Source organism: Vicia villosa, linkage group LG1 (genome assembly GCF_029867415.1).
Source record: "Vicia villosa cultivar HV-30 ecotype Madison, WI linkage group LG1, Vvil1.0, whole genome shotgun sequence".
Lineage (NCBI taxonomy): Eukaryota > Viridiplantae > Streptophyta > Magnoliopsida > Fabales > Fabaceae > Vicia > Vicia villosa.
In genome coordinates, this window is record NC_081180.1 from 1,314,661 (window position 1) to 1,342,173 (window position 27,513).

The window sequence follows — 27,513 nt, forward strand, 5'->3', positions numbered from 1 at the left end:
CTATATCGTATGATGTTGACCATGTTTTCAAAGGACAAATTTCTTATATGGACAGTTGAATTGCATTGCCAGCCCAGGCCAGAGGGGATAACATAATCTTTCAATTTGCGGTTTGCCTAAAAATTTACAACTAATCATCACTTCAAATATCAATTCTACAAAAACAAAAAAAAACATCCTTATGGTCTTAACTCTTCCACAAAGTCCGGATTATTCTTCAAAATTACCACACCTTCAAGAATTGGTGATAGAGGTATATATCTGCATAAAAAGCATTTGTTAGTATTAGAAAGACAGACTTTTATAAAATTTCAAAGCATTGATGTATTACTTTTCTGTAGCTAGCTCTGCCATATCCCCGACAGCCAGGAGAATAGGGGTGGATTGGGTCCGAAAACCAGTGATTATCTTGGGACGACCAGCCTGTTCAACGCCCACTGCTTGACCAACTCGAACAGGCACCGATAGAAGATTCAAGTTCTCATCCACAGTCAACAACATTCTCGGCTGTTGCAACAAAATACTGTTTAGGTTGTCTTAAAATGTAGGAGAGGGATAAGGAGCGAATCACTGAACAAACCTGCATTGCTAAAACAAGGAAGTAGAGAACATAGTGATATTTTCTAAGCAATGCAGTTTTCACATCGAGGCATGCATACAACATGATAACTAGACCTGCAAGTGCTGTCCTGTAAAAATGAAAGGAAGATAACGTCCATTAGAAATTATTACAGTAAAGCAGTACATTTCATTCTAACCACTTTCTCAGTTGGCTGGCAACCTTCCAACACAACATTCAATCGAAGACAAAGGGAGATGGGAAAATAAGGATTCACTTACGGTGATAGTAAAAAGCGATCAGAATGATATGGATTAAGCGTTAATAAGCCCTTTCCCATATGTACAAGACCTTGGGCAATCCGCACCTGTAGAGACTAAAAATCAATGGCTATCCAAATACCCAAAATTAGAAAATACAGACAACTAGATGAAGCATACACAAAATAGAAGGTTGGTATTGTTGCAGTAATGTTGTGAAAGATTGCGAAGAATGCCAGCAATTCGAGCATTGTTGGTTCCAGCACCTATTAGACCTAAGGAGATAACTGCTGCCTGTAGCATACAAAATGCTTTTATACTTCAAAATAAGAGTCGGGGGAAAGACCAATAATGAATGAAGTGGTTATACCATCTTACCATTGCTACTTCTAAATCAGTATCATGGCTAAGTCTGCTTAAGGTATCCATAACATTGACCTGTGATGATCGAGTTAAGGGTTAGCAAGAGTAACCAGATGAAACGCTGTCCATGCATATAACACATGTTTACTTTGACCAACTAATGGGAGCAAGGTCATAAGCAGTTTCACAGTTAAATAATAGCACTACCAAGTTGATAAAGTAAAGTGATGCCAATTCATTTTACTTTTGGATTTGATATACACAGTAGAGCAAGTGCCAGAGGAACTGCTTGGCGAATATTCTGCTCTCTGTACTGTAGAAGATGTTCCAATGATCGAATTGCCATCTCAAGACCTATTTCTTCAGCCATTGCTACCATAGCAATTCCGAGCACTGCAGGAGGACCTGGGTCCACTTCGTCTTCTTCAAGATGTTGTGAACATTGACCCAAAAGTTTTTGTATCTGCATGAAAGAAGCACCAGAAACTATAAGCACAATGCATTAGAATTCTCCTCAAAAAACTGCTGATTATCTATAAGATTGTACCTTGAGAACATTCCCAGTTCCAGCATAGGCACAGGATAGCAGTGTCGTGTCCCAATACTTTCTCATTTTTACATCAAGATTCTTTGAAAGTTTAGCAGTTGCCTCCATACTTTCCTATTGTTACAAAACACAATATGAAGAGTGAATGCTACACCAGAGGGACTTTAACCTAACCTAATAGTTCTTATAAAAAAAACCTAACTAAATAGCGAAACCCCTCCTAACTATCAAATGTTTACAGAAATTAAATAAGATAGATTATGGATCCTTTGCAAATGCAAGATAAAGCTACCTACAATAGACTCTGTCCCTTCTCTAGACCGTTAACGTGGTGAGACCTTTGATGAACCATTGCCCATTACACTAATTTGATAAGACAAGAGGAGGGAAGAAAAAAACAACTGACACTGCTCAACATCTATTAACCTTTTTTCCAAGATAAAGAAGACCAAGGCCAAGAGGTAAAAGTCTTGTAAGAGGCTGTTCCAACTCTGCTTCAATCCGGGCCATAAGTACAGATATGAGTGTTTCAGCAACTTTCTCATTGCAAGAACCCACATAAATCAAGCCCAATGAAATTGCAGTGAAAGCAGTCACAGAAATTGACTTTTCATCATCAATGAGAATATTTGTCAATAGGTGTCGTAGCTGAAGAAGCAAGAATAAAGCAAAATGTTATAAATTTGCAATTAAAACTCACATGTATCTCAACAAGCAGTATAACTGAAACAAGATTTGTAAAGAAATGTAGATAACCAGATAACCTGCTCATTTTTGGAACCTGCATATGCAATTCCCAATCCCATAATCGCGCCAATCCTGGTCAAGGAGTGTTCTTCTTTAACTGTGTAGTCTACTAGGCGTGTGATAGCCTAAAATGGAATCAAATACGGTCTAATACAGGAACTAAAAAATGCATATCATATTACACAAAAGAAAGTATAAAAAGAACTAACCGGGTCACAATCATTTTTTATGTTACAATTGACAATACCAACTCCCAATAATGCACCAGCAAAGGCATACACATCTTTCCTGTCAAAGCACTGGTCAAGTTGTGTCTGACCAGAGTCAACATCCCAGAGTGAAATCATACCCTGCTATCACATGGATAATAAGTATCACAAATGGAATTCATATGATCCATAAACTAGTAATGAAGACTCGGTGAGAAAATATATACCAGGCATGCTACAGCACTAATCCTCCCGTGTTCCTCGTGTACGAAAAGCCAGTCTTCAAAAGAGCTCCCTGGAGCATCTGATGTAATAGTCATTAACTTGGCCTGCACAACAATAATGGAAAAGGAAGGAAAGTAGATTATAGAAGCAATACAAGAGATTGGCAACCCACAACACAATCTTGAAATTTATGGTTCATTGTACCTGACGAAAGCCAGCATTTACAAATGCAGTAACAAAAGTAGCAGCAAGATTCTGACTGGCTAAATCAACTTCTGCACTAGTATTTGCGTGTCCATCAAGCAAGTGAGGCTGGAGAAATCAAGCAGATTAAAACATAAGGTTCAAAAAAATTAAAAATCGACCCTTGAACCGAAAATAGCATATAGCATAGCTAGAACTATTTCCTGATAACTTGCAACATGAACACATTCACAGATTCAAATGTCAGCCTAAACAGACTTCTTGCAGCAGGTTGCATACAACTGCCTGATTAGTAATACAACTGCAGGCACTATAAAGCAATGTTACAAGAAGCACCCTGTTTGAGAAGGTTTACTAAAACAAAACAAATGAAGACTTTTTGGGTTCCTTGTGTTTCTTTCCTTTTTCTCTTCCATTTATTTTTTCCAAACAAGACGCTAGTTCCACCAAGGAAAGAACAACATGAACATCGAAACAACAAAACTTGATTTCTTCAAAATTCAAATAGTGCTATTTTAAATCAATTATAACCAACACATACATTAAGTTATCCAGCACATCAGAAATTATAATTCCAATTGGATACTAAAAACAAAAGTTCACTTGTAAAATAGGAAACAAAGCAAATTTGTAGCACGGCATTAAAGATTTGTTTGTTTCTGCTTTTTCTGAATAAGAAAAATTTGACATAATTTAAGATGCATTTAAAAAAAATAATTATACGAGTCTTTCAAAATAAAAACTCAAAATTGCTGCTTAAGCAATGTTTGGGCAGTTAAAAATAGTAGCTTCTGAAAACAACTTCACACATACTTGCATTGCAGATTAATTTTTGGCTTTTAAAATATGGGCACCAAGTTCAACACATGTATAAAAAATCAGAACCAATTGTTCAACAATCACATACAACTACTAATAAAAAATCTTAGAATTAAAAGCAAACATATGCAAGCAGCAAAACTAATAGTTGTATCTCAAATAAAAAGAGCATGATTTATTTACACGCCCTTTCATCAAATTGGATCATAATTTAATTATTTACAATTCTAATCTCTGAGCATTAGATGTAAAAACTAAAAACTACACATTTACCGGGATTCATTGAGGCGGGATTAAATTTATTATCACTGTCACACCTTGTATATTTCCCTAGGGGACTTGGCCTCCATGACTTCAAGATCACGAGCAAGAGCTAGATATCCTTCACTTAACTTAGAATTGTATAAGATATCCTGCAACATTTTTCTGTCGACTTCATTTCCAGCCATTTCTGTCTCAAGCATAAAAGCAATTCCCTACACACATCACAAAAATCATCAAAAGAGAGTCTCAATAAAGCTGATAGTGAAATCTTCTTCTCAGTCCCTTTGATTCCCTCTAGCTTTGTCACTTGCCAACATAAAGCTAAAGAGACTAGCACATAGCTCCACTCCACAGTTAAACAACTGATGAGTAACAATACACCTATTATCACTCAGAGAAACATTTAGAGCACTAGCACAGAATCCAGGACTTACATGACGTGCAATAATGTAACAGAATTGCTTCTTTTGATGCACATCATTGCAAGAAGTAAACACTTTCCTCGCATACTATCAACAATACTGCAACTCATCAGTTCCAAACCACAAGCATTTACGGAACAAAATATAGAAATTAATTTTCTTAAGGCCACGTAAATTGACAAAAAAACAAGATTTTAAAAGAATCACATACCACAGTTAAAGAAATACTTTAAAGACAGACTGATAAAATTCCAGTGTCACACCTGCAGCTTATCCATGAACAATGCAATTCGAAGAGCATTTGGATATTCTTCAAACTTCAAATAAATTGAATATGCAAGGTCCATAACTTTCATGTCATTCGGTTCAGGAAGGTATCTATAAATACAAAATAAATAAAAAATAAGATACTGCTTGTAAGTCAGAGAAGAGAGAGGGAGTCAACTTACCGAAGTTCAAACAAGACAAAAATTAAAAGCCTAAGACTGCAACACCTGATTTATAAACTAAAAAAGTTTCCTCTTAAAGAAAAGTGCAAACTATTCATAACCCATTACCGCACAAACTCTATCCAATCAAATTTCAAAATTTTAAAAGCTTCAGAATCATGCCAATGACAATACAAACTTATCATTTCAGTCTACTCTGCCACTACCATCCTCAAACATCAGCCATAAAAGTATTAAAAGGTCCAACTTCTGGTCTTGCTTGGCCAACAAAAATTCTTGTTCATAAACAACCGAACCATTTTATCACTTTGACCTTGGAAAAGTCCAAGAGGATAACCCGCATCAGTTAATTTTGAAATTATTAAACTATCAATTTACAACAATTTGGAAATAAATAATAAGTACACTGTAGAAACTGGATGTTAAAAATTATGTGGGATTGTGAAACAAATACAAAATCTTCAAATCACAAGATAAAATGTTTATTAGTGAAAATAACCATTCTTTTCTCTTTCTCTATAATTGTTCTGAACTCTGATTTCTTTTAAAACCTGCATAATTGAGGTCTGTTTGCACTTACCTAGCTGAACTGGTGAGATACAGGCAAGTCCTCTTAAAATTTGTTTTGTTTACATATTCATTCAACATGTCAAGGTCCTCAACCTAATATTGAACATCAGTTACATGAAAACAACATTCAGTTCATCATCTGAAGTAGTTGGGTAACAAACTAAAAAAGGATCTTACATGTTACCTCCATTAAAAGGTCAACAGCTTCAGGCTCAGAGTTGTACTGCAACAATTACAAATTAGTCAACTCAAAAGTTATCAAAACTTAACAGCCATCATCTAACTCATCATTTTCTGTATAGTTGAGAACAATGTGTTTTGTATTTCCTACATTCATATGAAAAGCAACTATTTGTCGAACAAGTTCTATTAATTCATCCATTGGGGCCTCGTAGCTCTGTAGAAGCACCACAAAAAAATTCAATCGTCAAACTGATCAGTAAGGAAAAGAAGAAAAAAATGTTTAAATTAGCCAGAAGGCCAACCTGTCTTTGCACGTACTCCTGTGCAATTTCCCCGGCCAAATTTCTGACAATGAGATAAAACATAAATAAGATGGCTGAAATAATTAACATCTTTTCTGCCATGTTCCAATTACCAAAATTCTAACTACCCCGGTTGTGCACTCACCGAACGTACTCATGGCCCCATGAGCCTATATCACCCTCTGTACCAAATAATCTGTATTTCAGGCTTTCCTGAGAAAGCCGTAGGCAAAAATCAATTTACCAAAAACTCGACAGTTGAAAATACGTTGGAAAGAATTTAAAGGAAAATAAAAATCATCTCACTCAACTGGGTGGAGTATGGTAGGTGTTGTGAAGAGAGTAATAATGTGAATGAGATGAGAAAATATGTAATAAGTGATAATGTGAATGTGATGAGAAAAGTAAGTATATGGAAGATCAGAAATGGGCTTTGAATGAAGGTGCATCACCAAGTTTTAATCAAGAAAATCCCCTAAAACAGCAAACTCACTCGTTCTCCTTCAGCAGACATGGTGAGAGCCAAAACTGACAAAATGTCAGCTAAGTACTTCTGCAATGAAACAAAAACACAATAAAATACCACACACAATGAAAGAAAAACACCAATCACAGTGGCGACAATACCTTCGAAACTGATTCAGCCATTGTTTCATAAAAAGCCTTAAGAGTGGCATAATGAGGGCGGAGAAATTTTATCGGCATGGGAACTGAAGTCATGGAGCTGGTTGAAGTTATAATTTCTAGCCTACATTACAAACCAATGAACCATACATTTCAGTTTCAGATCAAATTCCAACTCGGATCAAGAATAAAATCAGGTTTACCTCATGCTTTGAAGAGCAACCTTCTGCAACTCAGGGTCAGAATCCTGAATCCTCTCAACATACAACTCTAATTGCTGCTTCAAAGCCAAATCCTCATCTGACTGCATATGTTGACTCAAAAAGCAACCGATTAATTTTCCATGCATATAACAGAAATTGAACCGTTCAATGAGTAAAAGAACAAACTACAATACGAAATGCATGTGTTTCGACGTACCATATCTTCGTTTTTGACTTTCTTCTTCGTTATGGTGTTGCTTTTGGCGGTGCCACTAGCATTGGCGCCGGTGCCGGAGCTATTGGGATCAGGTTCCATCGGAGAAGAAAGAAATAGGAAACCCTAGAGAGAGATGACGAGAAAATGATTCAAGAATGAAAAGACTTTCTTTCTTTGGTATGGAAGAATAAAGAAACGGTTGAAGCGCGCGCTTTTCTTCTTCTTCAACACGAAAAAGAGAACTATTTAAAAAATAAAAAAATCCCTCGCAATTCGGTTTTCTTTATCATGAAAATTCCAATTAAATCCTTTTTAAATTTGCTTACCAAGTCATAAAATTGCTTTCAACATTTCTCAAAAAAAAAAAAAAATTTGCTTTCAACATATGCGCTGATTTAGGGTCAGTTTATTTCAACTTTAAGAAAATAGATTTTTTTTATATTTTTGAAAATAGATTTTACAAATCCGTTTTTTAAAATATTTATAAGTTTTTTTATATTCGTTTTTTTTAAATTAAAACATTACTTTTGACATCCTATAACATAAACAAACATTATTGAAGATCAAAACGTAGTCAAAATCGTAATTTTTTTAAAAAATGGTATTTCGAAAATAATTTTTATGAAAATCTATTTGAAATAGCTTCAAAATTAAGTAATTTTTTGAAATTTTGATATCCAAATTTTTTTCCATAAATAAATGAAACACCTAAAATCACATTTTAAGAATAATTATTCAAACAAAATTTTTATTTAAAGTTTTTATAAAAAGTTTATTTGTAAAAAAAAATCACAAAATTATGTCACACTATAAAAATCATTTAAAATAAAAACAAAATAAACGGACCCTTAACCTATGGTTGTATTCAAACTATAATAATCATGAAGTCAATTGGTAGATTTCATTTTTTTAATTTAATTTTAATTACATTGTACCTGCTTGATAAATTATAGTAAAAACTTTATTGACATAACTTTGCTATCGACAAAAAAAAGGTTTACGAGAAATTAATCAGTCACTCTCAAAGTTTTACCTGACAACTCCCAAAACATATGGAAAAACTAAAATACTTAAACTAAAAAAATTCTCCGATTCACTAAATTTCTAGGTAATTATTGAAAATTTTAAATTCCAAAGGCGATACCGGAAATTTCGGAAAACAGTAAGTTTTTAGTATTTTGCAAAATTTTGGGTAGAAATTCACAGAAATTTCAAAAACTTCTGGTATTTTTTATCGGAAAATTCAAAATTTCTGGTACTTTTTAGAGATTTTTGTACCAGAAACTTTGAAATTTTCGGTAGTTCAGTTTTTTTTTTTTAAGAAAACTAAAATTTTAGAATTTTCGGTAGATCATATTTTTTTGAAAAATACTGAAAATTTCAGAATTTATGATAATTCATTTTTTAACAATTTTTTTTTGCCTTATTTGTTTGTTTTAGTGAGGACCAGGGATAGAGACGATTCTGTTGCGGGCAGGCTTGTTGATAGAGCGGGTGCTCAGGCCCGGAGCGATGAGCCTGAGGCTGAGGCTTCCCGACAATGGGCTGGAAGACTTCCTTTGACCGATTCTCACCGAAAACAGTTGGCTGAGCAGGCGCAGTTCCGCCCGCGCACATCGACGTCAGACTACTAGAGTTGCTAATACAGAGGAGGCATTTGTACTCGTGTTTGTGGCTAAGCAGGTACCTGTGGATGAGCCAGTTGTGTGTGTACTTGCTGTAGAGGAGCCAGCTGCAGAGGTACCAGCTATGGAGGAGGTAGTTATGGTGGTGCCCACTTTGGTGGAGGAGGTATTTAGTATGGAGGAGCAGATACCCATTGTACAGATGGTTATTGAGGAGGCTCATGCGGCGGTTGATAAGGTGTCTCCTGCTGATACAGATGCCACGACACATACGTCTACAGAGCCATCAGTTTACACGTCCGTGCTCACAAGATATGTTGACCATGTCACATTCCGTATATGGCAGGACGAGGTATATATGTTATTTTTTTATTGCAAATTATTAATATGGCTCGATTGACTATATGAAAGTTTATTGATTATTTTTTTAATTTTGTTGTTTATAGGAGCGTCTGACGCTAAAGGTCGCATCCCATGGCTCAAAGTTGAAGAACTTCCAAGAGAGGGAGATGCCTAAGCAGGTCAGGCGTATTGTTATCGACTTTAACCCGCTGGAGTTTGCTGAGTGCTCACTTACCATGCCCGACACCTCCTTCCTGTCATATTTTGTTAAGCAGTGGCACCTTAAGACATCATCTTTTCATCTTCCATTTGGGGAGATGACTATCATATTAGATGATGTCTCATCGTTGTTTCATATTCCCATCGTTGGTACACTCTTCACTAGTCCTCATATTAACCCAGGGACGGCGTTGGTACAGGTTGTAGAGGATCTGGATATTGACGAGGTTGTGGTGCTTAAGGAGTTTGTTTTTAACAGAGGCTTGCACCTTCAGATGTCTTGGCTGAGGAAGAGGTACGATGAGCTTGTGGCGGCAGAGAGGTATCAGGTTGCCGTTATAGCGTTCATACTACATCTAATGGCATGTACTCTCTTTGCAGACAAGTCTGGTGTTTGTATAGATGTTCGTTACCTTTGGTTGTTCAGTAGCCTAGAATCTCCAAATTGGGCCTAGGGAGTGGCGGTGTTGACTATGGTATACACGACACTTGTAGTTGCCCCCTGCCTGAGACCAGACAACTAGCTGGTTACTTGAGCCTATTACAAGTATACTAATTTTTTTTACTTTGTTACTTGAGCCTATTTGTTGGATGTCATATTAATCATTTTTTATTTCTTCAGTGTTGGATATACGAGCGTTTCCCCCGCATTTGTGATAGGAGACTACAATGTCTCCTAGCGAGTGCTCCACTGGCGAGGAGATGGAAGGGCAAGCAGGTGGTTCGTGGTGGTGTAATGGAGTACACGGGGATGCTTGAAGCGTTGATAGTAGATGATGTCGTCTGGACACCATACCCGGTGCACTGTCCCCATCGCCCATTTGACGATGCAGGTATTTAGGGCATATGAGGTGGGAGAACCGTGTGACTAGACACTTTTTTAAAAGTTGTTTGCGACAGTTTGGTTTTGTCCAGGGCATCCCTCGTACACTACCTGAGGCTCTAGCTGGTGGGATTGACAAATGGTTTCAGAGCCACATCATCAGCTCTGCTCGTGAGATTAGAGCTAACGCATTTTTGGTACAACATCTTTCACAGTGCGAGGATGGTTACTTGGAGTGGTTTCAGAGTATATCACACCCTCGCCTTATACCACCTATTGCAGAATCTTCGTATTTGGATATTTAAATTATATATATATATATATATATATATATATATATATATAAAATTATAGGCTATATTATTTAAAACATATTTAAAGATTATTAAAGAATATTAAATAAATATTGAGATATAAACTAAAAATTTAGAGTAATAATTATATAATTAATTTGATGATTATTTTTTTTGTGAATATATGTTAAACAATTGAAATCATAATTTTATGTATGTGTTAATTAGGGTTGGAAATGGGCACAATTTGCGGATTTATAAATTGACATGAGGTTTTTTCCATGTACCTATTTTGCGGATTTTTATCCTACTTATTATGATTTGTGAGTATCCATAAAGTATGAGTCAAATTGTCATTCCTAGTGTCAATGTCAAAATTTTCTTTATGTACTTTGATCAATGACACATATTGTTTTTTTTTTTTAATTTATTAGGAGGTATAAAACTATTTTTTAGTTTATTAATAGTGAAAATATATTTTTTATGTTTAATTTTTTTAAGTGAATGATGAAAGAAGTTATAAAATACAATTATTCAAGGTATATTTTTAGGAGGTTTTTTTAAGTTGTTATATTATAAAAAATTGAAAAATGCTTTGAATATCATTCATTTATAAATATGCATTTAAAATGATTAATTTATTTATTCTTCTCACAAATATAGCTTAATTACCATTTAAAATATCTCCATTTTCCTAATTAGAAATTATGGCATATTTAATATTTTTTATTGGTTTTGCATATTTACCATTTATATAATCATTAAAAACATATTTAATAATTATTTAATAATTTTCTTATTTGCTATATATTAATATAAATTTAGAAAACTATTTTAAATATTGATCATAAAAAAATTGTCATTTCAATATTGTAAATGCTTTGAATATATGATTCATTCATAAATATGCATTTAAAATGATTAATTTCAATATTGTAAATGCTTTGAATATGATTCATTTATAAATATGCATTAAAAATGATTAATTTTCTTTACTCTTCTCATAAATATAGCTTAATTACCGTTTAAAATATGCTCATGTTCTTAATTATGACATAATTAACTTTTTTTTTTTTGGTTTGGCATGATTACAATTTTTATGATAATTAAAAAAAATTATTAATTATTAAATAATTTTCTTATTTGCTATATATAAATATTAATTATAAATATGCAATAAAAATTATATTTTTTTTATAGTTTCCATATAATTCTTTGAATGTAATAAAAAGAACATTTACAATTATTAGTTATACAATTTAATACATAATGCATATAAAATTAAAAAAATTATTTAAGTACTAAAAGATAAAATATTGTAAGAGTAATAATGTCCTTTGGTAGCTGCAATGTTCATTGGTTACTGCAATTTATAAATTGACATGAGGTTTTTCCCATGACGACGTCGAGGAAACGGGGACGACCGAAAAAGGTCTCTCGGTCACCAGAGACAGTGAATCATGGCGAAAATGAGGCGGAAAAGGATGTGGCTTGTGTGATAGAGGGCGAATCGAGTGATGCGAAGAAGGACAATGCGGGAGTGGCAGAGAATTGGGAGAGTGAAGAGGAGATTTTAGGGCTTAACCTAAACCCTAAAAATGGCGCAAAGAAGGCTGAGCCGGTGAGTCAGGAGCACAAATTGTGGGTGGATGAGATACAGGGGAACCGGAAAACGGCAAATGGGAAAGCAATCACATATGCAGCACCCAAGATAGTTGAGGGAGTGGCGGAGGCGATTATCGAAGAAGAAGATGTTGCGACTGAAATCCGATTTTGGGACACAACACTCATCATGTATGCAATTGGGGGGAAATCTGAGCATGAACGCAATAAAGAACTACATGGAGAAGGAATGGAATTTTGTGAAGCTACCTGAAATGTTCTATAATGATGAAGGTTACTTCATCCTGAAGTTCAAGACGGAAGCAGACAGAGAAGAGGTAATGATGAAGGGTCCATATACGATCAGGAATATGCCTATGGTGCTCATGGATTGGAGACCGGATTTCTCTATGGAGAGGGACATGTTACGAACGGTTCCAATTTGGGTGAAGCTCCCCCAGCTTCCTCTACACATGTGGGGAGAGAGGAGTCTGAGAAAGATTGGCAGCATCATAGGAACCCCTATGTTCACGGATGAATGCACAGCAGCTAAGCTAAGAGTAACATATGCAAGAATCCTAGTGGAAGTTGATGTAACTCAAAAGCTGTGTGAAGAAATAATTGTAAACTATGATGGGAAGAAAAGGAAAAAAAAAGTGGAATATGAATGGAGGCCTCAGTTTTGTGAACGATGTTAAAAGGTGGGACATGTGTGTGAAAGGGAAAGAAAACCCCATGTGAAAGTATGGCAGCAAAAGAAAGAGTATGAGAAGCCAGAAACAGGCCAGCAAAGCATTGAGCAGCCTATGCATATGAGTACCAGTGCAAGCAAAGCAGTTACAACTGAGCAGAGCAAAGAAGCTGCAACTGAGCAAAATCCACAAAGGCAAGGTGGGATAGTAGACAAACCAGATGATGAAGGAGAATGGATTGAAGTACTAAAAGGTCTCAGAGATAAAGGTACGAATCCTAAACAAGTCGATAGAATAAGGCAAATTTTTAGCAATAATGGATTTAGCACTTTGGGAGAGTGGGATGACCCTAAGGTGCACCCCATAAGGGACTTATGATATTGTCATGGAATGTTAGGGGGTTAAATAAAACAGCTAAGCAAAAAGAGATTAACTCCCGTCTCTTGAAGCTGCAGCATAGTATTGCAATCTTACTTGAAACAAGGGTTAAATAAGATAAAGGTGAAAGGTGCAGGAAAAGCATGGGGACTAGATGGAAAATTATAGACAATTATAGTAAGCATGAGAATGGTAGGATTTGGGTTATGTGGGATGAGAGCAGAATAAAAGTTCAATTGGAATCCATGACTAATCAGATGATGCATTGTGGTGTGTACAATATTGATGGAGGTTTTGTGCATTGGATTACTGCAATTTATGCTTTTAATAAGCTTGATAGAAGGAAAGAGTTATGGAAAGATATGGGAAATATAAGCAAGAATCAGCAGGGTCCTTGGATTGCAATGGGAGATTTTAACAATCTTCTGGGCATGCAGGATAGAATGGGTGGCAAAGCAGTTCAGGATCAGGAATTCAAGGACCTAAGAGATATGATGGAGAATGAAGGTTTGTTTTAAATTGAGAGCAAAGGAGAGAGATTCACCTGGTTTAATAAACATACTGAGGGCCCTATCTATTCATGTATTGATATAGTAATTGGTAACATGGAATGGATTCAAAATAACCTGGATAAGACTGTGCATATGTTGGAACCTGGGGTGTCTGACCATGTTGTGGTTTGTATAAAAGGAGATGACATGTTGAAAAGACCAAAAACAGGATTCAAATTCATAAATGCTGTGACATGCATGGCAGGTTATAATGAGGAGGTCACAAGAATCTGGCAATAGCAGGTTAGAGGGGATAAAGGGCATAGACTCTGGAAGAAATTGATGAGACTTCAGCCAATTATCAAACAGCTAAACAGGCCCCTATTAAGCATTAAGAGCCAGCTTGAGAAGAAAAGAGATGAGCTGAATGAGGTACAAAATATGGTGAGGCAAGACAAAATGAATAAGGAGTTGATTAATTAGGAAAGAAAATGTTCTGAGGATCTCCTAAAGCTTAGTGATTTAGAGGAAGAGGTGTTGAGACAAAAAGCTAAAGTGGAGTGGATTAGAATGGGAGATGGAAACAACTCTTTCTTTCATTCTTCCATAAGAAGCAAAAACAAACAGAAGATGATAACCAGACTTGTGAAGGAGGATGGAGGGATATGTGAAACCCAAGAGGCTATGGAAACTGAGGTGTTAGAGTTCTATACCAGTCTCATGGGAACTGCTGCTACCAACTTGGAGGGTGTAGATACTGGTGCTATGAGGAGAGGTAAACAGTTAAATAGGGAGCAAAGAGCCATGCTTAGTAGTCCTGTCCAGGTCAGTGAGATTGAAAAAGCTCTAAAGAGCATTGGTGATCTTAAAGCACCAGGGATAGATGGATATGGAGCCAGTTTTTTCAAGAAGTCTTGGCAGGTTATAAAGAATGATATAATAGAGGCTGTGAGGCTATTCTTTGAAGAAGGTAGAATGGATAGCTAATTTAACAAGACCCTTGTCACTCTTATACCCAAGCATGACAAGGCAAACAACATTAAGGAATTCAGACCTATATCTTGTTGTACCACAGTGTATAAGTTGATATCTAAGATCATGGCAAACAGGATGAGTGGAGTTCTAAGAAGCATTATCAGTAAGAGTCAAGCAGCCTTTGTGCCTGGCCAAAAAATCCAGGATCATGTACTTATGGCATATGAACTGATTAGAGGATACAGTAGAAAGGGAGGCAGTCCAAGATGTATGGTGCAAATGGACATAAGAAAAGCATATGACTCTGTGGATTGGTTAGCAATGCAAACTATAATGATTGAAACAGGTTTCCCTAGAAGATTTGTCAAATGGGTGATGCAAGCAGTAACCACTGTGACATACCAATTCAACATAAATGGGAGGATAACTAAGAGCATCAAAGCTGCTAGAGGGCTGAGGCAGGGAGATCCTATATCTCCTATGCTTTTTGTGGTTATCATGGAATTTGCACAGGAAGGTGGAGGATTTGAAAAGCCAGGCAGGATTCAGATACCATACAAAGTGTGATAAAATGCATCTGGTGGATCTGAGCTTTGCAAATGACTTATTAATGTTTGCCAGGGGAGATGATGTTTCTATCCAACAGATGATGGACAAATTCAATGAATTCTCAAGATCCACGGGTCTGACTGTTAACCCAACTAAGTGCAAAATATACTGTGGGGGAATGAAGGAAGAGGATAAACAGACTATTGAGCAAATCACTGGGTTCAGTAGAGGGCAGCTGCCATTTAGATACTTGGGGATTCCCCTACAAAGCAGAAAACTTTCAAACAATCACTGTATGGTAATAGCTGAGAGAATTGGTGATAGGATGAAGCATTGGAGTACAAAGCTTTTGAGTTTTGCTGGGAGAGTGCAATTACTGAAAAGTGTTGTGTTTGGTTTTGCTAGTTATTGGATGAGCTGCTTGCCTATACCAAAAATGGTGACAAAGAAATTGGAAGCCATGTGTAGGTCATTCCTGTGGACAGGAAAGGGAGAAATCACGAGGAAATCTCCAATTGCCTGGGACAGAGTGTGTGGACCAAAAAGCAATGGAGGGTTGGATGTGATTAACCTTGAAGCTTGGAACAAAACTTGTCTCACGAAGCTACTGTGGAAGCTGGCTAGCAAAGAGGACTCACTGTGGGTGCAGTGGATTCACAAATATTATATAAAAAGTGAGGATGTGATGCAGGTGGACATCAAAGATAATGGATCCTGGATACTAAGAAGCATTTTCAAGATGAGAACTGAGGTGGCTCAGCTTGAGCAGTGGAAGAAATTGAATGAGCAAGGAGGATTCAAAATGAAAAAACTGTATTTAGATTTTCTGGAAAAACATCCTAAGGTTGAGTGGCGAGGTTTGATGATAAAAAACTATGCAAGGCCTAGGGCTATTTTCACTATGTGGCTGGCATGCCATAAACGACTAGCAACCAAAACAAGACTTGAGAAGTTTGGTGTGCAAACTGACCTCAAATGTGTGTTCTGTGACTGTCCTGAAACTATACAACATCTGTTATTTGAATGCAGGGAAACTAAGGAGATTTGGGAGAAGGTGCTCAGCTGGCTCAACATGAAGCACAAGGCACAGAGGTGGGATCAGGAGCTTGTTTGGCTGACCAAAGTGTGCAAAAGCAGGAATTGGAGAAGCAACATCGTTAAAGTCGCCATTGCGGAGACAGTGTGTGAAATTTGGAAGAAACGGAATGGTCATGTGTTTCAACAACAGTATAAGGATAGTAATACAGCTCAAAAGATTATTGAGCTAATTGTTAATAAAATATGGATATACCCCAAGTATATGAAAAGGATAGCTCAAATGATAGTAGAGTAAGGTGTGGATTTGGTCTTTGTGAATATTTTCAGCTGGACCCTATGGGTCGCTTGGTTTGTAAATGTGTTTGATTATAATAATAATCATTTTTCTTTAAAAAAAAATTATAAATTGACATGCATTGCAGGAGTAATGATGTCCTCTGGTAGCTGCAATCGTTCATTAATTACTGCAATTTATGAATGGACAGGTATTATATTTTCACCGAAATGGATCCTCTCCTGCGAAATCCATTCAGCCATCCATGTTGCCCTTGATCCAATGGACTAAATAATTTTGAAATGAAATAATAAAAATTAACATTTATCTTCAAATAAATGAATGGTGGAGATTTTGGCAGAACATAAAAAGGAGAGAAATTGCTGGAGAGGATCCAGGTCCGAGTTTCAGAGATAATTCAAACAGTGCAAAACATGAGAAACATAACAATGAATGGAAAACATAAAGCATTTATGTGATTATACCAAAAGCAAATTGAGTGATTTTAAAGATAAAAAACATTGAATATTGTTAACATTATCAAACAAAAAGTCCCGGTCAAAACATTATAATACAAAAGAAACGGATGGATAAAATCAGACCTTGAATAAAAAAGAAAAAAAATCAAAATAAAATAGACCATATTTTTAGGGTTCTAGTTGTTACCATAAAATTGGAGATGACGGAGATTGGTATCGGACTTGAAGGTTCAACATATCTGAAATAGGTGGATACATAAAAATAAATTATAACTCAAACTTCATCAAACCAACATAACACCGAATAATAATCGACATATAGATAGGAAGAAATCAATAAAAAAAATTGTAACTCAGACTTTAATAACCTTGAAAAAAACATGTAAAGTTACTGAATGGATGAAGAAAAAAAATGGTAGAAGTAATCTGTAATTTTTGTTTGTTGATGAATGAAAGATCTAAAAGTTTTCCTTTTTAGATTGTATGAGAAAAAATGAATAAAAATGCAACAACTTTAAACACAAACATGGAAAGGTTAATAAACAAAACCTTTGTTGTTGTTGACAACGAATAAAGTTAGAAAATCAGATATCAAACTTGAAAAACTGGGAAAACAAAAAAAGAGAAAAGCAAACTTAAATTATATTTGTACCAAAATAAAATAAAATAAAATATAATATAATATTGAAATAGAGATTCAGTCTTCCTCTCTCTCAATCTAAACCATTCCATTATCATCGTCACTTTCTTTGACGCTGAAAATATTCATCATCATCCATTTTCTCATCTTATCATCCATCTTCATGAGCCTACTAAACATAATCACGTATTCAGATTCAAATACCCAAATTTGCTCACTCAATTTTTTTTAAAAAATGAACCCTAAATCTCAAATTATTTAATATAAAAAAATAATAGATAAAAGTGTTGATTAGAAATAAAAATAGAAATTCAAAACACGTTTATAAATTTATAGAGAAAATTACAAATCTGAAATACATATAAAAAAATTATAGAGAAAATTACAAATCTGGAATACGGATAAAAAAATGATAGAGAAAAGTACGGATCGAAAAAATTGGTTGAAAGTTACATATTAGGATAATTAAGCATAAATCACGAACTTCAAATATAAAAAAAAAACATGAAGAAGAAGGCTTATGATGTTAGACGTTATTTTGTAAAATAGAAAAATAAACAAAGGTTTGTAAAAAAAAAACTCTTCACTGATGATGAATGAACTTATAAAGAAGATGATGTAGTAAGTAATCCAAAAGAAAAAAGTCACAGAAGATAGGTTTCAGAGAGAAGTGAGAAGAAGAGAGAGAGGGGAGAGAGAGAGAGAGAGAGAGAGAGAGAGAGAGAGAGAGAAAGAGAGAGAGAGAGAGAGAGAGAGAGAGAGAGAGAGAGAGAGAGAGAGAGAGAGAGAAGGGTGTAATCAGACGTTATTTTGTAAAAAAGAAAAATAAACAAAGGTTTGTAAAAAAAATTCTTCACAGATGATGAATGAACTTATAAAGAAGATGATGTAGTAAGTAATTCAAAAGAAAAAAGTCATAGAAGATAGGTTTCAGAGAGAAGTGAGAAGAAGAGAAAGTAGAAGAGAGAGAGAGAAAGAAGAGTGTAAAATTGATAAAGTCATATACATAACATGGTTGGAGATGGCAACAAAAAGATGAGATGTATAGATTTTAAAAGATGGTTTGAAAAGTTAAATAGGCGACATGGCAGCTTGTAGAGTCAGCAAGAGCACTTTAAGTTTTTTCAGAACCATCAAAGTTCTTGTATTTTGAGTTTTTAAAAGAATTTTGATATTAAATAATTATTTGAAAATAAAGTATTTTGTTTTAATTAAAGATATTGTATATTATTGTTGTTTTTTTATATATAAAAAGAACCATATATTCAAAGAAGGAAAAGGAAACAAAATAAGCGGATTAGATTAAAACCCTCTTAGAGATTAACAAAACTATAATGAGGAAACCTCAATTTGTTATGAACAACTAAAGGAATCAGGGTCTCCAGAGGCTTATCCTAAAGCAAAGGCAAAGTAGAATTGATAGTCAAAGATGCTAACAAATCCGCACATTGATTCCCTTATCCTAAGTACAATCAAGATTTTCTGCAAAGTCGAAAACAAAATCACCCAAAGAGTTTTTGAACAAACCGCCACATGAAGCTGAAATAATGGAGAAAGAGTCATCTGTATTGCAGTTCAACCAACGCTCCTCAGGGTGCTTCCAAATAACTTTAAAGATTTTCGGAGCCTTCGACGCATGTAACTTGACATTGAAGGCCTTGTTGATAGTGAACTCATAAATTGAGGAGCTAGTTATCTTCGTAGTAATGTTTCTTATGATGAAAACCTCAATAAGAGTTTTATTGAGTGTTTTCTTCCAATGCCTAACGTCATTGATGAATCTGACATGATTATGGGCCATCCAAATGCCATTGATAATGTGAATAATGACTTTGGCTTGAGGACTCCAATTCTTGTCGCATATATCCAGAATACTTAAGATGTTAGATATAAGAGGAATTTTCATCATAGTGAAAAACTAGTGCCATAAATGCAAAGCAAAAGGACAGAAAAAAAGAGATGCTCCATTGATTCCTAATGAGAATTACAAAGGCTGCACATCAAAGGGATTTGGCAGCCACGCAACAAAGTATTATCGTCAATTGGAAAATGATTAAGAAAAAGCCTCCATATAATGCCTTTGAAAGGGAATATAAATATTTCAAATCTGCTTTGGCCACAAAAGAGGAGAAGTTATATCATCCTTGATGATGTAAGCATTTTTCAGAGTCAAATCACCAGAGCCAAAATAAATCCAAACTTTGCTATCTGCAGTGTTATCCAGAGGAATAGTAACCTGATCAGCAATCAAAAACAAATTAGAAATCATGTTGGTTATATGAAAAGGAAAATTCCACGAACCGTTATGTAAGAAATCAGAAACTATAGTGTTAGTATTAATAACATCCTGATCTTGAATGAGATTCACAAGGGGGCCAAACCTAGAATCCAACAAAAAATTAGTGTTGCAACCATTCCCCAAAACAATTCTAGTATTAAAAGTAACACAGTCAATCTAAATTTTAATACTACTCCAAATAGAAGAAGCAATATGGTATTTTATAGGGATTCCATATCTAATCATTGTGGCCTTTAACAAGATAGCCTATTGTCAGAAGAATTCAAAAGATCTCGACATAATTTCATGTTGAAAGCTCCATTGAGGGATTAAAGGAACCTAAGACCTAAACTGCTCTGCTCAAGAGGTTTGCACACCTTAGCTCAAGCCACAATAACAAGCTCAGTCTTACTGATATCTTCAGACCAAATGAAATTCTTAATGTTTCTTTCTAAATATTTAATCAAATACTAAGGCCAAACATAGATAATGAAGTTTGTGAACAAGCATTAAAACAATTGAGGATTTAACCATTTGAATTCTATCAATGAATTTATGAAGAGAATCCTTCCACTTGGCCAACATAGACTTAACTTTATCAAGGATAAGTCTAAGGTGCCTAGATTTAGGTTTACCCTTAAAGATAGGAATCCCTAAATAAGGAAATAGAAGACGCTGAATCTTAAACCCCAACTGATTAATAATGTGGGGGAGCCTAGCCTCAATAACCGAACCAGCAAAGATGTGAGATATTTTAGGATTCATAATTTGACCAAAGTATCCATCTAGGAAACAATATAAAGCTTGCTCAACTAATGTTTCCAACATTTGGTCTATAAAAGGTCATGGAAATTTATCTTTTCGAGTGGCTTGATTAAGCCTTTTGTAGTCTACATATTCTCCACCTGATGACTTACTCATGTGCTATTTGAAATTGGATATATTATTCCTGCTTCAATTAGCTTGACTACTTCTTTCCTAACCACTTATTTCATATTGGGGTTCAGACGTCTTTGAGATTGAAATATAGGTTTGAAGTTTTCTTTCAACATGATTTTATGCATACAATGTGATGGACTAATTCCCTTTAAATCAGTTAATTTATTTCTTTTGAGAATTTGAACTAATTTATTTCTTATTCAAGGGAAAGTGGGTGGCTAATTATTTAATATGATGGTAATGTTTACTCCTGGTTTATTACCATATGGCTTGAATGTTTATCCTAACTTGTAAATTTGGGATTCATTGGGAGGAATTTCACTTAGAGTATCCAGCGCTTTCAACTTATCTTTAACCTATTGTTCTTCTTTTTCACCTAGCATTTAGTAAGTGTTTGTTAATGCTTCTTTGAAAGAACAAGGGCTATGAGGTTGTTTTTCAATCTCTCTTATGGCTTCCTCTATGGCATCTATTTGAAAGCAAATTCCTTTATCTGTAGAATGTTTCATTGAATCAAAATGATTAAAACTTAGCTATTTGTCTTGCACTTTGACCTTCATTTGCCCATTGACGACAATCATCATTCGTGTTGTTTTCATGAATGGTCTTCCCGAGATTAGATAGACTTCATCATTTTCTTCAATATCCATGGTTACCAAATCAACTGGGAATAAGAACTTTTATATTTTTAACAGTGCATCTTCCACAAAACCTGAGGGGTGTTTTACGAGCTTGCATGCGATCTGCAAAGTCATTTTTGTCTTTCTCAGTTCAAGGTCACCAATTTTTTTGACAATTAATAAGGGCTTAAGATTGATGCTATATCCCAAGTCAATAAGTGATTTTCTCACACTAACATTTTCTATCTTGACAGATAATGTTACTCTTCTTGGGTCAGCTTCTTTTTTGGGGGCAGTGTACATTGAATCATAACACTACAACTAGCTTCCAACTAAATTGTATCTTCATCGTTGTATTTTAACTTTTTGTTGGATATCTCTTTCATGAATTTTATATATGTAGGCATCTGTTCTAGGCTTCTAAAAATGGGATGTTTATTTATAGTTTTTTAAAGATCTCAAGTAAGCTCGTATATTGCCTTTTTTTTTATTGGCTTATGAGGGTAAGGTAAATTATTACCTGGCACATTTTTTCATCTTTTAATTTTCCTCTATCTTTTTCTTCTTCTTTTATTTTCCCTTTATCTTCTTCTTGTTACCACATCTATCACTACTAGTAACGACAGTCTTGCATTGTATGACTAAAAGTGTATTTAGGTGTGACTGAGAATTACTCTTAAATAAAGACTCAGTACTCTTATATAAAGAAGATGAATAAAATTGTCCCACATTTGTCTGACGTAGTCTGCATACGATTGTTTAGATGTATATCAACAGCCACAACGGAAGATAGGCCATGCTCTTATGTGGTGTCCTAGGATGATGGTCCAAAACGCACCTTAACTTTTATATATATATATATATATATATATATATATATATATATATATATATATATATATATATATATATATATATATATATATATATATATATATATATATATATATATAGGTGAATACAAACAAGGACACAAATTAGAAAAGTATTTCATTAATTAGTCAAATAATGTGGAGTATGAATCAAGGCGTGAGTCACACATTAATTTTACATCAAGCATTTATAGTACCTATCAAATTATATAGTAGCAATTAAATATTTGAGTTATATTGTCAAACAAAATTAAATATTTGAGTTGACTCGGAATCTTCCCGGAAAAGATATTTAGAACAAAACGTTGCACAACATCATAGCAACATATTTACACTTAAATCAACCTTACAGCCTTCGATTTTTAATCTAAAATCTCAATTAAACAAATAAACAATAGTGATGAAGTTTTGAATTAACAAACTATTATATAAGATGCCGCTGAATCGTGATATTGATGGTGATGATGATTGCTTGCACTACTACGATGAAGACATCGGCATAAGATGTGGTTGCGGTTTGATTGGGTTCAAGAAAAACCAAGTGTTTGATTGCAGTTTCGATATCGAAATAGAAGAAGATGATGATGAATTGTTTGAGATAAATCTGAAGAAGGAAGAACCATTGGATTCAATAAAAGAAGAAGAAGATTATGAAAGCAGTACTGTGTTCTCTCTTGATATCCAAAACCATAAGTTATCTGATTCTGATGTTGTTTATGTGGCAATTGGAGAAAATGGTTCAAGCATGGAAGCACTTTCATGGACCTTAAAGCACTTAGTGAACCCTAATTCTACTATTGTTTCTCTTATACATGTTTTTCCTCAAGTCAAGCGAATTCCAACTCCATGTAAGTATTTCAATTATTTTTTACTTGTTTTTTTTTGTGATGATATATGGTTTAGTAATTGAAAGATTAATAACAGTGGGAAAAATTCCGAGGAGTCGTGTGAATCAAGAACATGTTAACATCTACTTGACCCAAGTGAAAAGCAAGAGAAAAAAACTCATTCAGAAGTTCATTGACTTGTGTACTGAGTCAAAAGTTAAGGTGGAGATTTTGCTTATTGAGGGTGACAACGTTGGTGAAGCGGTTGTAGAGCTTGTTAAGAATCTAAATATAAGAAAATTGGTGATTGGAACTGCACAATCTAATCTAAGGTATTATGTTATGCCTGAAACTCATGTGTGACACAAAGTTAATCATTAGTAATATTATATTTTTACTAAATGTTTTTACTATTTGGATGATTAGAAAACATGTGTCAAGAAAGCAAAATTCTACTGCAGAGATGGTGTTAAAAAGTGTAGAAGAAAGATGTGATGTTAAAATCATATGTGAAGGAAGAGAGGTGATTGATGAGATGATTAATGGGTGCAGTTCACAGCATGATGAAGTAGATGGTTTTGTTCCAATCAAACGTTTGATGCCCAGTCCGTTTTGGTTATTTAGGTCTAGATGAAAGACCATCATCACAAGTCTAGTCAGCGACTATAACTTATACAAATCATAGATAGTTTTTTTTCTTTTAATTTCCAGGCTAGCGACCAAATAGATTTGCATTAGGATTAGCAATAATGTTCATTCCATGACACAAATGGGACCAAATATATACATATTCACGTTTTATCTATTCAATTTTGCAAACTTAACAAATCTCTACCTCTGTTGCTAATTTGTCATTTTTCATTAGCCTTGTCTCATCATATATCTTGTACTATATGTTAATATTAGTGAAGGTCTTCTAAATAATCGGGAAATCATATCTTAATTTTAAAAATTGCATTTTGAACCATTGAAGGGTTCACTCTAAAATACTCTCATTTAAGGATTAACAAAGAAAAACCCTCGTTGTGGGTCCGCACACTAGAGCCAAGCCACGACCTCATCTTCGTCGTTAGATTCAATCTAACAAACTCTCGCGTTCCAGTCGCGCTCAATAGGAGTGGTTTTAACCACCGTCCTTTTATAAGCGTAATTACGCATCACAATCAGGTGCAATATCATTCTTTCTTGCAAGTTAAGTTTTTTTGAACTCACTAAATTAGGCGTTGGAGTGCTAACCTAGCAGGTACACCTCTTTCTTCATCTACTAGAGACTCTTATCATCGTACCAGAGAACGTCTAAGGCGACATTCATCAGCATATCACTCACCTCTTGTTTTGTACCAAAATAGTGGCACCGTCAATGAAAATTGTTTATTGATTCTCATGAAAATCTATGTTGGACTCCTTTTATCTCCTCTGTTGTGTCCCCACAACCGTTCTTCTTAACCAATTGATCTCTGGGAATTCTCTCAATTAATCATGATAGCTCCCAAATCAACCCAATTTTCCACTCATCGCAACATTGTTCATGCAACTAGCGTCTTTGTATCAGTCCTAGTATCCACTCATAAAGATCATCCTCCTTCCGCTGGTGGCGGTCCAATTCTAGTAACATTGTCGACCACCTTATATCCCCATATTCGTATTCCTCTACTAGTTGGTCAAGGAAAAATCCATATCATATTATCGTTCTAGCCTTTTCAGATACTACCCCAATGTCAAACATTGAAACAACCTCCACCATGAACGCAAGCACTTGAGCTAGAAGCGCCTCAGAACCTTTAAAAATTCTAAGTCATAGGCGCGATACAAGGAGAGAACAAAGTCATAACAAGCATTTATAACATAGTACAACAACCTAAAACACACCTTCTAAATGAGAAACTCTCACGTATAAAAGAAAATCAACAAAAAATCTTTGTCATGAGTCACAACAACCTTCACGCCTAACGCGATTATTGGTTACGACGCATCACAACGTAAGAGGGGACTCCATATTTCCAAAACACAGTTTTCCTTGGGCCTATAACTCTCAAAGGGGCCGTTATGACGTAGTTCAAGACCCTAGAGAGTGGTTCCATCAATTTCTAGAGGAAATTGTGTGATTAATTCACATCATAATTCATAATTTGGAAATGATAATAAAAAACAATTATTGTCCTCAATGAAATTCACCAAAAGAAGAAAGAAAGCCTCTGAGAGTATATCAACTAGTTCACGAAAGTGATGTGGGGTAAGAATATGGAGTAAGAAAACACTCTAGAGAAGGCTAAATAAAATTTTAAAAAAATTCAACGATTTTTCAAAAATGAATTATCGGAGGATTTCATAGTTGGGCGCATAAATGTTTAGAGCGAAAATGTGAGAGTTATGCTCGAAAAGATATTGTTTCAAGAGAAGTGATTATGTAATGATTCAATGTGCGAATTCTAAACTCAACAAGTTTCTCAATTTTTAATCACCACGAAAGCTCGATTAGGTGCCATTTCCAACAAAACCTAATCTTAAGCAATAAATCGCTATCAATTGAATAAACGACACACTACTCTAAGAAAATAAAACCCATGCATGCAATATAATACAAAATTTAAATACAAAAGTACAAGAGAGAGAAGATACCAGGATTTATAGTGCTTTGACTTTGTCATCTTCGCGTGAATCTACATGCATTCTTCAATAGCTTCCCATCAAAACCTGCATATTTCCTTTTATTTTGACAAATATGCCAATAGTTCATACAATTACTAATCCACATTAATGTTGAAGAAAATAAAACTTCAATATGTATGTTGACTTGTATACAGTTTCACGCCAAACTCTTCTGCGCAATCTTTACTCGATTAGCACTTCAAGAATCTTTCAATGTCACCAATTCTTCTCGGAGCCTTTGTCTATATCAATCAACCATTTGATCCTACTGATTCGTTGAGCGGTGAATTTTCTGAAGATCTAAGAAGAACTTTGCCTTATCTGTAGTCTTTCCCACTGTCACTACTAAGGCAATCTGGAGAGAAGAACCTCCTTCTTTTCACACTGGATTTTCAGCACCAATGGCAACTCCTCAATCTTGCAACAACTTGAAAATCTTTACCAAATCTTCAAAAAAGATTAGTTTCAAGTCAGCGTCTCCCCCAATCAATCACATGTCTCTCATTTTCAAGATCTAAAGACAAAACTAAGGTTGAAGATGAAAGAAATTCTAATGCAGGGGTTTTGAATTTTTCAAAACGAGAGAAAATTGATTTTACAAAAAATCACAAAATGATTATGAAATTCGTTACATGAAAAGTGTTGATAAAAGGTTTTATAAAAAACACAAGGATAATGCATGGTTTGAGTCAAATGAGCAAGTGAATGGAATAAAAAAAAATCCAAAGTGTGAAAGAGAGAAAGTGTGAATGCTCGTCTCACCGTGTTTCAGTAATAAGTCTTTTAGAAAAGCACAAGGGCATAAAAATCTTCAAGTATTATGGCTAAATCACACACTCACTAAAACTTTTTTAAAAATTATATATTTCTCAAAGAAAATAACCTATAAATATTTGGAGCCTATATACATGAGTTAGGAACTGTTAGAATAATTTGAATATGCCTTTTGAACTGTCCAGTCAATTGAAGCATATTTCCAATTGATTTGATAAGAAAAAACTTTGTCCATAGTCGATTCTAACTATGTCTTAATGAAGGATAATCGTCCTCTATCAAATATTTCCAAAATGGGTATTTATAATCGATTATTAAGGTCATCTAAATGATTTGGATAAGAACCCAATTGATTGTTTTATTACTGAATTGTTCCTTTCTTGTACCAACCTTTGGCCTATAAATAGAGGTATATGCCTTTACTTTTTCACATCAAACATGTAAGCTATCTCACACTCCTTAATCTCTCTAAAATGTTTTTCTACTTAGAGAAAGTTCTTATGTTTTAGTGAGGAAACTTGTTTTGAAAAGGGGTGACATTGTAAATTCACCAAGAATACCTTTTCCTTGAGTGAAAATTCAGTCACTAAGCTATTTGACAAAAATAGTGGAATAATTCCTGAACAATGTTTAGAATTTCTATTTCTCCTAGTCCACCAAACTCTAGTTGTAAAATGATTGAGGTGAATGTCTGACATACCTATTGAAATCTAATATCTGCCAACGATTTTTAGAATCTCGACAATATTGTACAATGTGCATAAAGGATTTATCATCCAAACCATAACAAATACATAAAGACGAAGTCTCAAATCATAGTGATGCATTAGTGAGAGAGTGGGGGAGAAAGTTGGGCGAGGCTATTAAAACAAAAAATTGTTTTTTTTCAGGAGGCAGAGCTTCCATATCTAAGACCAAGAATGATCAAAAGAAATGTTGCGATACACGACTCATACATTTTCTCTAA

The 27,513-nt window shown here is 34.7% G+C and overlaps 3 protein-coding genes across 3 annotated transcripts; 2 read left to right on the plus strand and 1 right to left on the minus strand.

Annotated features, from left to right (window-relative positions):
- Positions 1-24: 24 nt before the first annotated feature.
- Positions 25-7,333, minus strand: LOC131626160 (26S proteasome non-ATPase regulatory subunit 2 homolog A-like). The gene is made up of 25 exons (XM_058896996.1): positions 7,168-7,333; positions 6,951-7,051; positions 6,751-6,871; positions 6,617-6,676; positions 6,269-6,336; positions 6,124-6,166; positions 5,970-6,035; positions 5,823-5,861; positions 5,649-5,731; positions 4,883-4,997; positions 4,632-4,706; positions 4,251-4,409; positions 3,115-3,222; positions 2,913-3,014; positions 2,686-2,826; positions 2,494-2,601; positions 2,156-2,377; positions 1,730-1,843; positions 1,427-1,645; positions 1,198-1,257; positions 1,000-1,113; positions 841-926; positions 581-689; positions 332-507; positions 25-261 (listed from the first exon to the last, which is right to left on the minus strand). The coding sequence occupies exons 1-25, from the start codon at positions 7,264-7,266 to the stop codon at positions 180-182; spliced, it is 2,670 nt and encodes an 889-aa protein (XP_058752979.1). The 5' UTR covers positions 7,267-7,333; the 3' UTR covers positions 25-179.
- A 7,884-nt stretch (positions 7,334-15,217) lies between these two features.
- LOC131645230 (uncharacterized) lies at positions 15,218-16,489 on the plus strand. The gene has a single exon (XM_058915906.1). The coding sequence runs from the start codon at positions 15,218-15,220 to the stop codon at positions 16,487-16,489; it is 1,272 nt and encodes a 423-aa protein (XP_058771889.1).
- A 6,096-nt stretch (positions 16,490-22,585) lies between these two features.
- LOC131599361 (U-box domain-containing protein 35-like) lies at positions 22,586-24,024 on the plus strand. Its single transcript, XM_058871748.1, has 3 exons — positions 22,586-23,144; positions 23,221-23,455; positions 23,550-24,024. The coding sequence occupies exons 1-3, from the start codon at positions 22,730-22,732 to the stop codon at positions 23,755-23,757; spliced, it is 858 nt and encodes a 285-aa protein (XP_058727731.1). The 5' UTR covers positions 22,586-22,729; the 3' UTR covers positions 23,758-24,024.
- Positions 24,025-27,513: the final 3,489 nt, after the last annotated feature.

What these genes read in the sequence shown, in the direction of transcription:
- LOC131626160 (XM_058896996.1), bottom strand. Translation starts at nt 7,266, where the DNA reads ATGGAACCTGATCCCAATAGCTCCGGCACCGGCGCCAATGCTAGTGGC. An exon ending in TGGCTGAATCAGTTTCGAAG is followed by an intron (nt 6,677 to 6,750) that starts GTATTGTCGCCA and finishes GTTTCATTGCAG; the next exon opens with AAGTACTTAGCTGACATTTT. An exon ending in ATACCAACCTTCTATTTTGT is followed by an intron (nt 927 to 999) that starts GTATGCTTCATC and finishes TAGTCTCTACAG; the next exon opens with GTGCGGATTGCCCAAGGTCT.
- LOC131645230 (XM_058915906.1), top strand. Translation starts at nt 15,218, where the DNA reads ATGTTTGCCAGGGGAGATGATGTTTCTATCCAACAGATGATGGACAAA.
- LOC131599361 (XM_058871748.1), top strand. Translation starts at nt 22,730, where the DNA reads ATGCCGCTGAATCGTGATATTGATGGTGATGATGATTGCTTGCACTAC. An exon ending in CAAGCGAATTCCAACTCCAT is followed by an intron (nt 23,145 to 23,220) that starts GTAAGTATTTCA and finishes GATTAATAACAG; the next exon opens with TGGGAAAAATTCCGAGGAGT. An exon ending in ACTGCACAATCTAATCTAAG is followed by an intron (nt 23,456 to 23,549) that starts GTATTATGTTAT and finishes TTGGATGATTAG; the next exon opens with AAAACATGTGTCAAGAAAGC.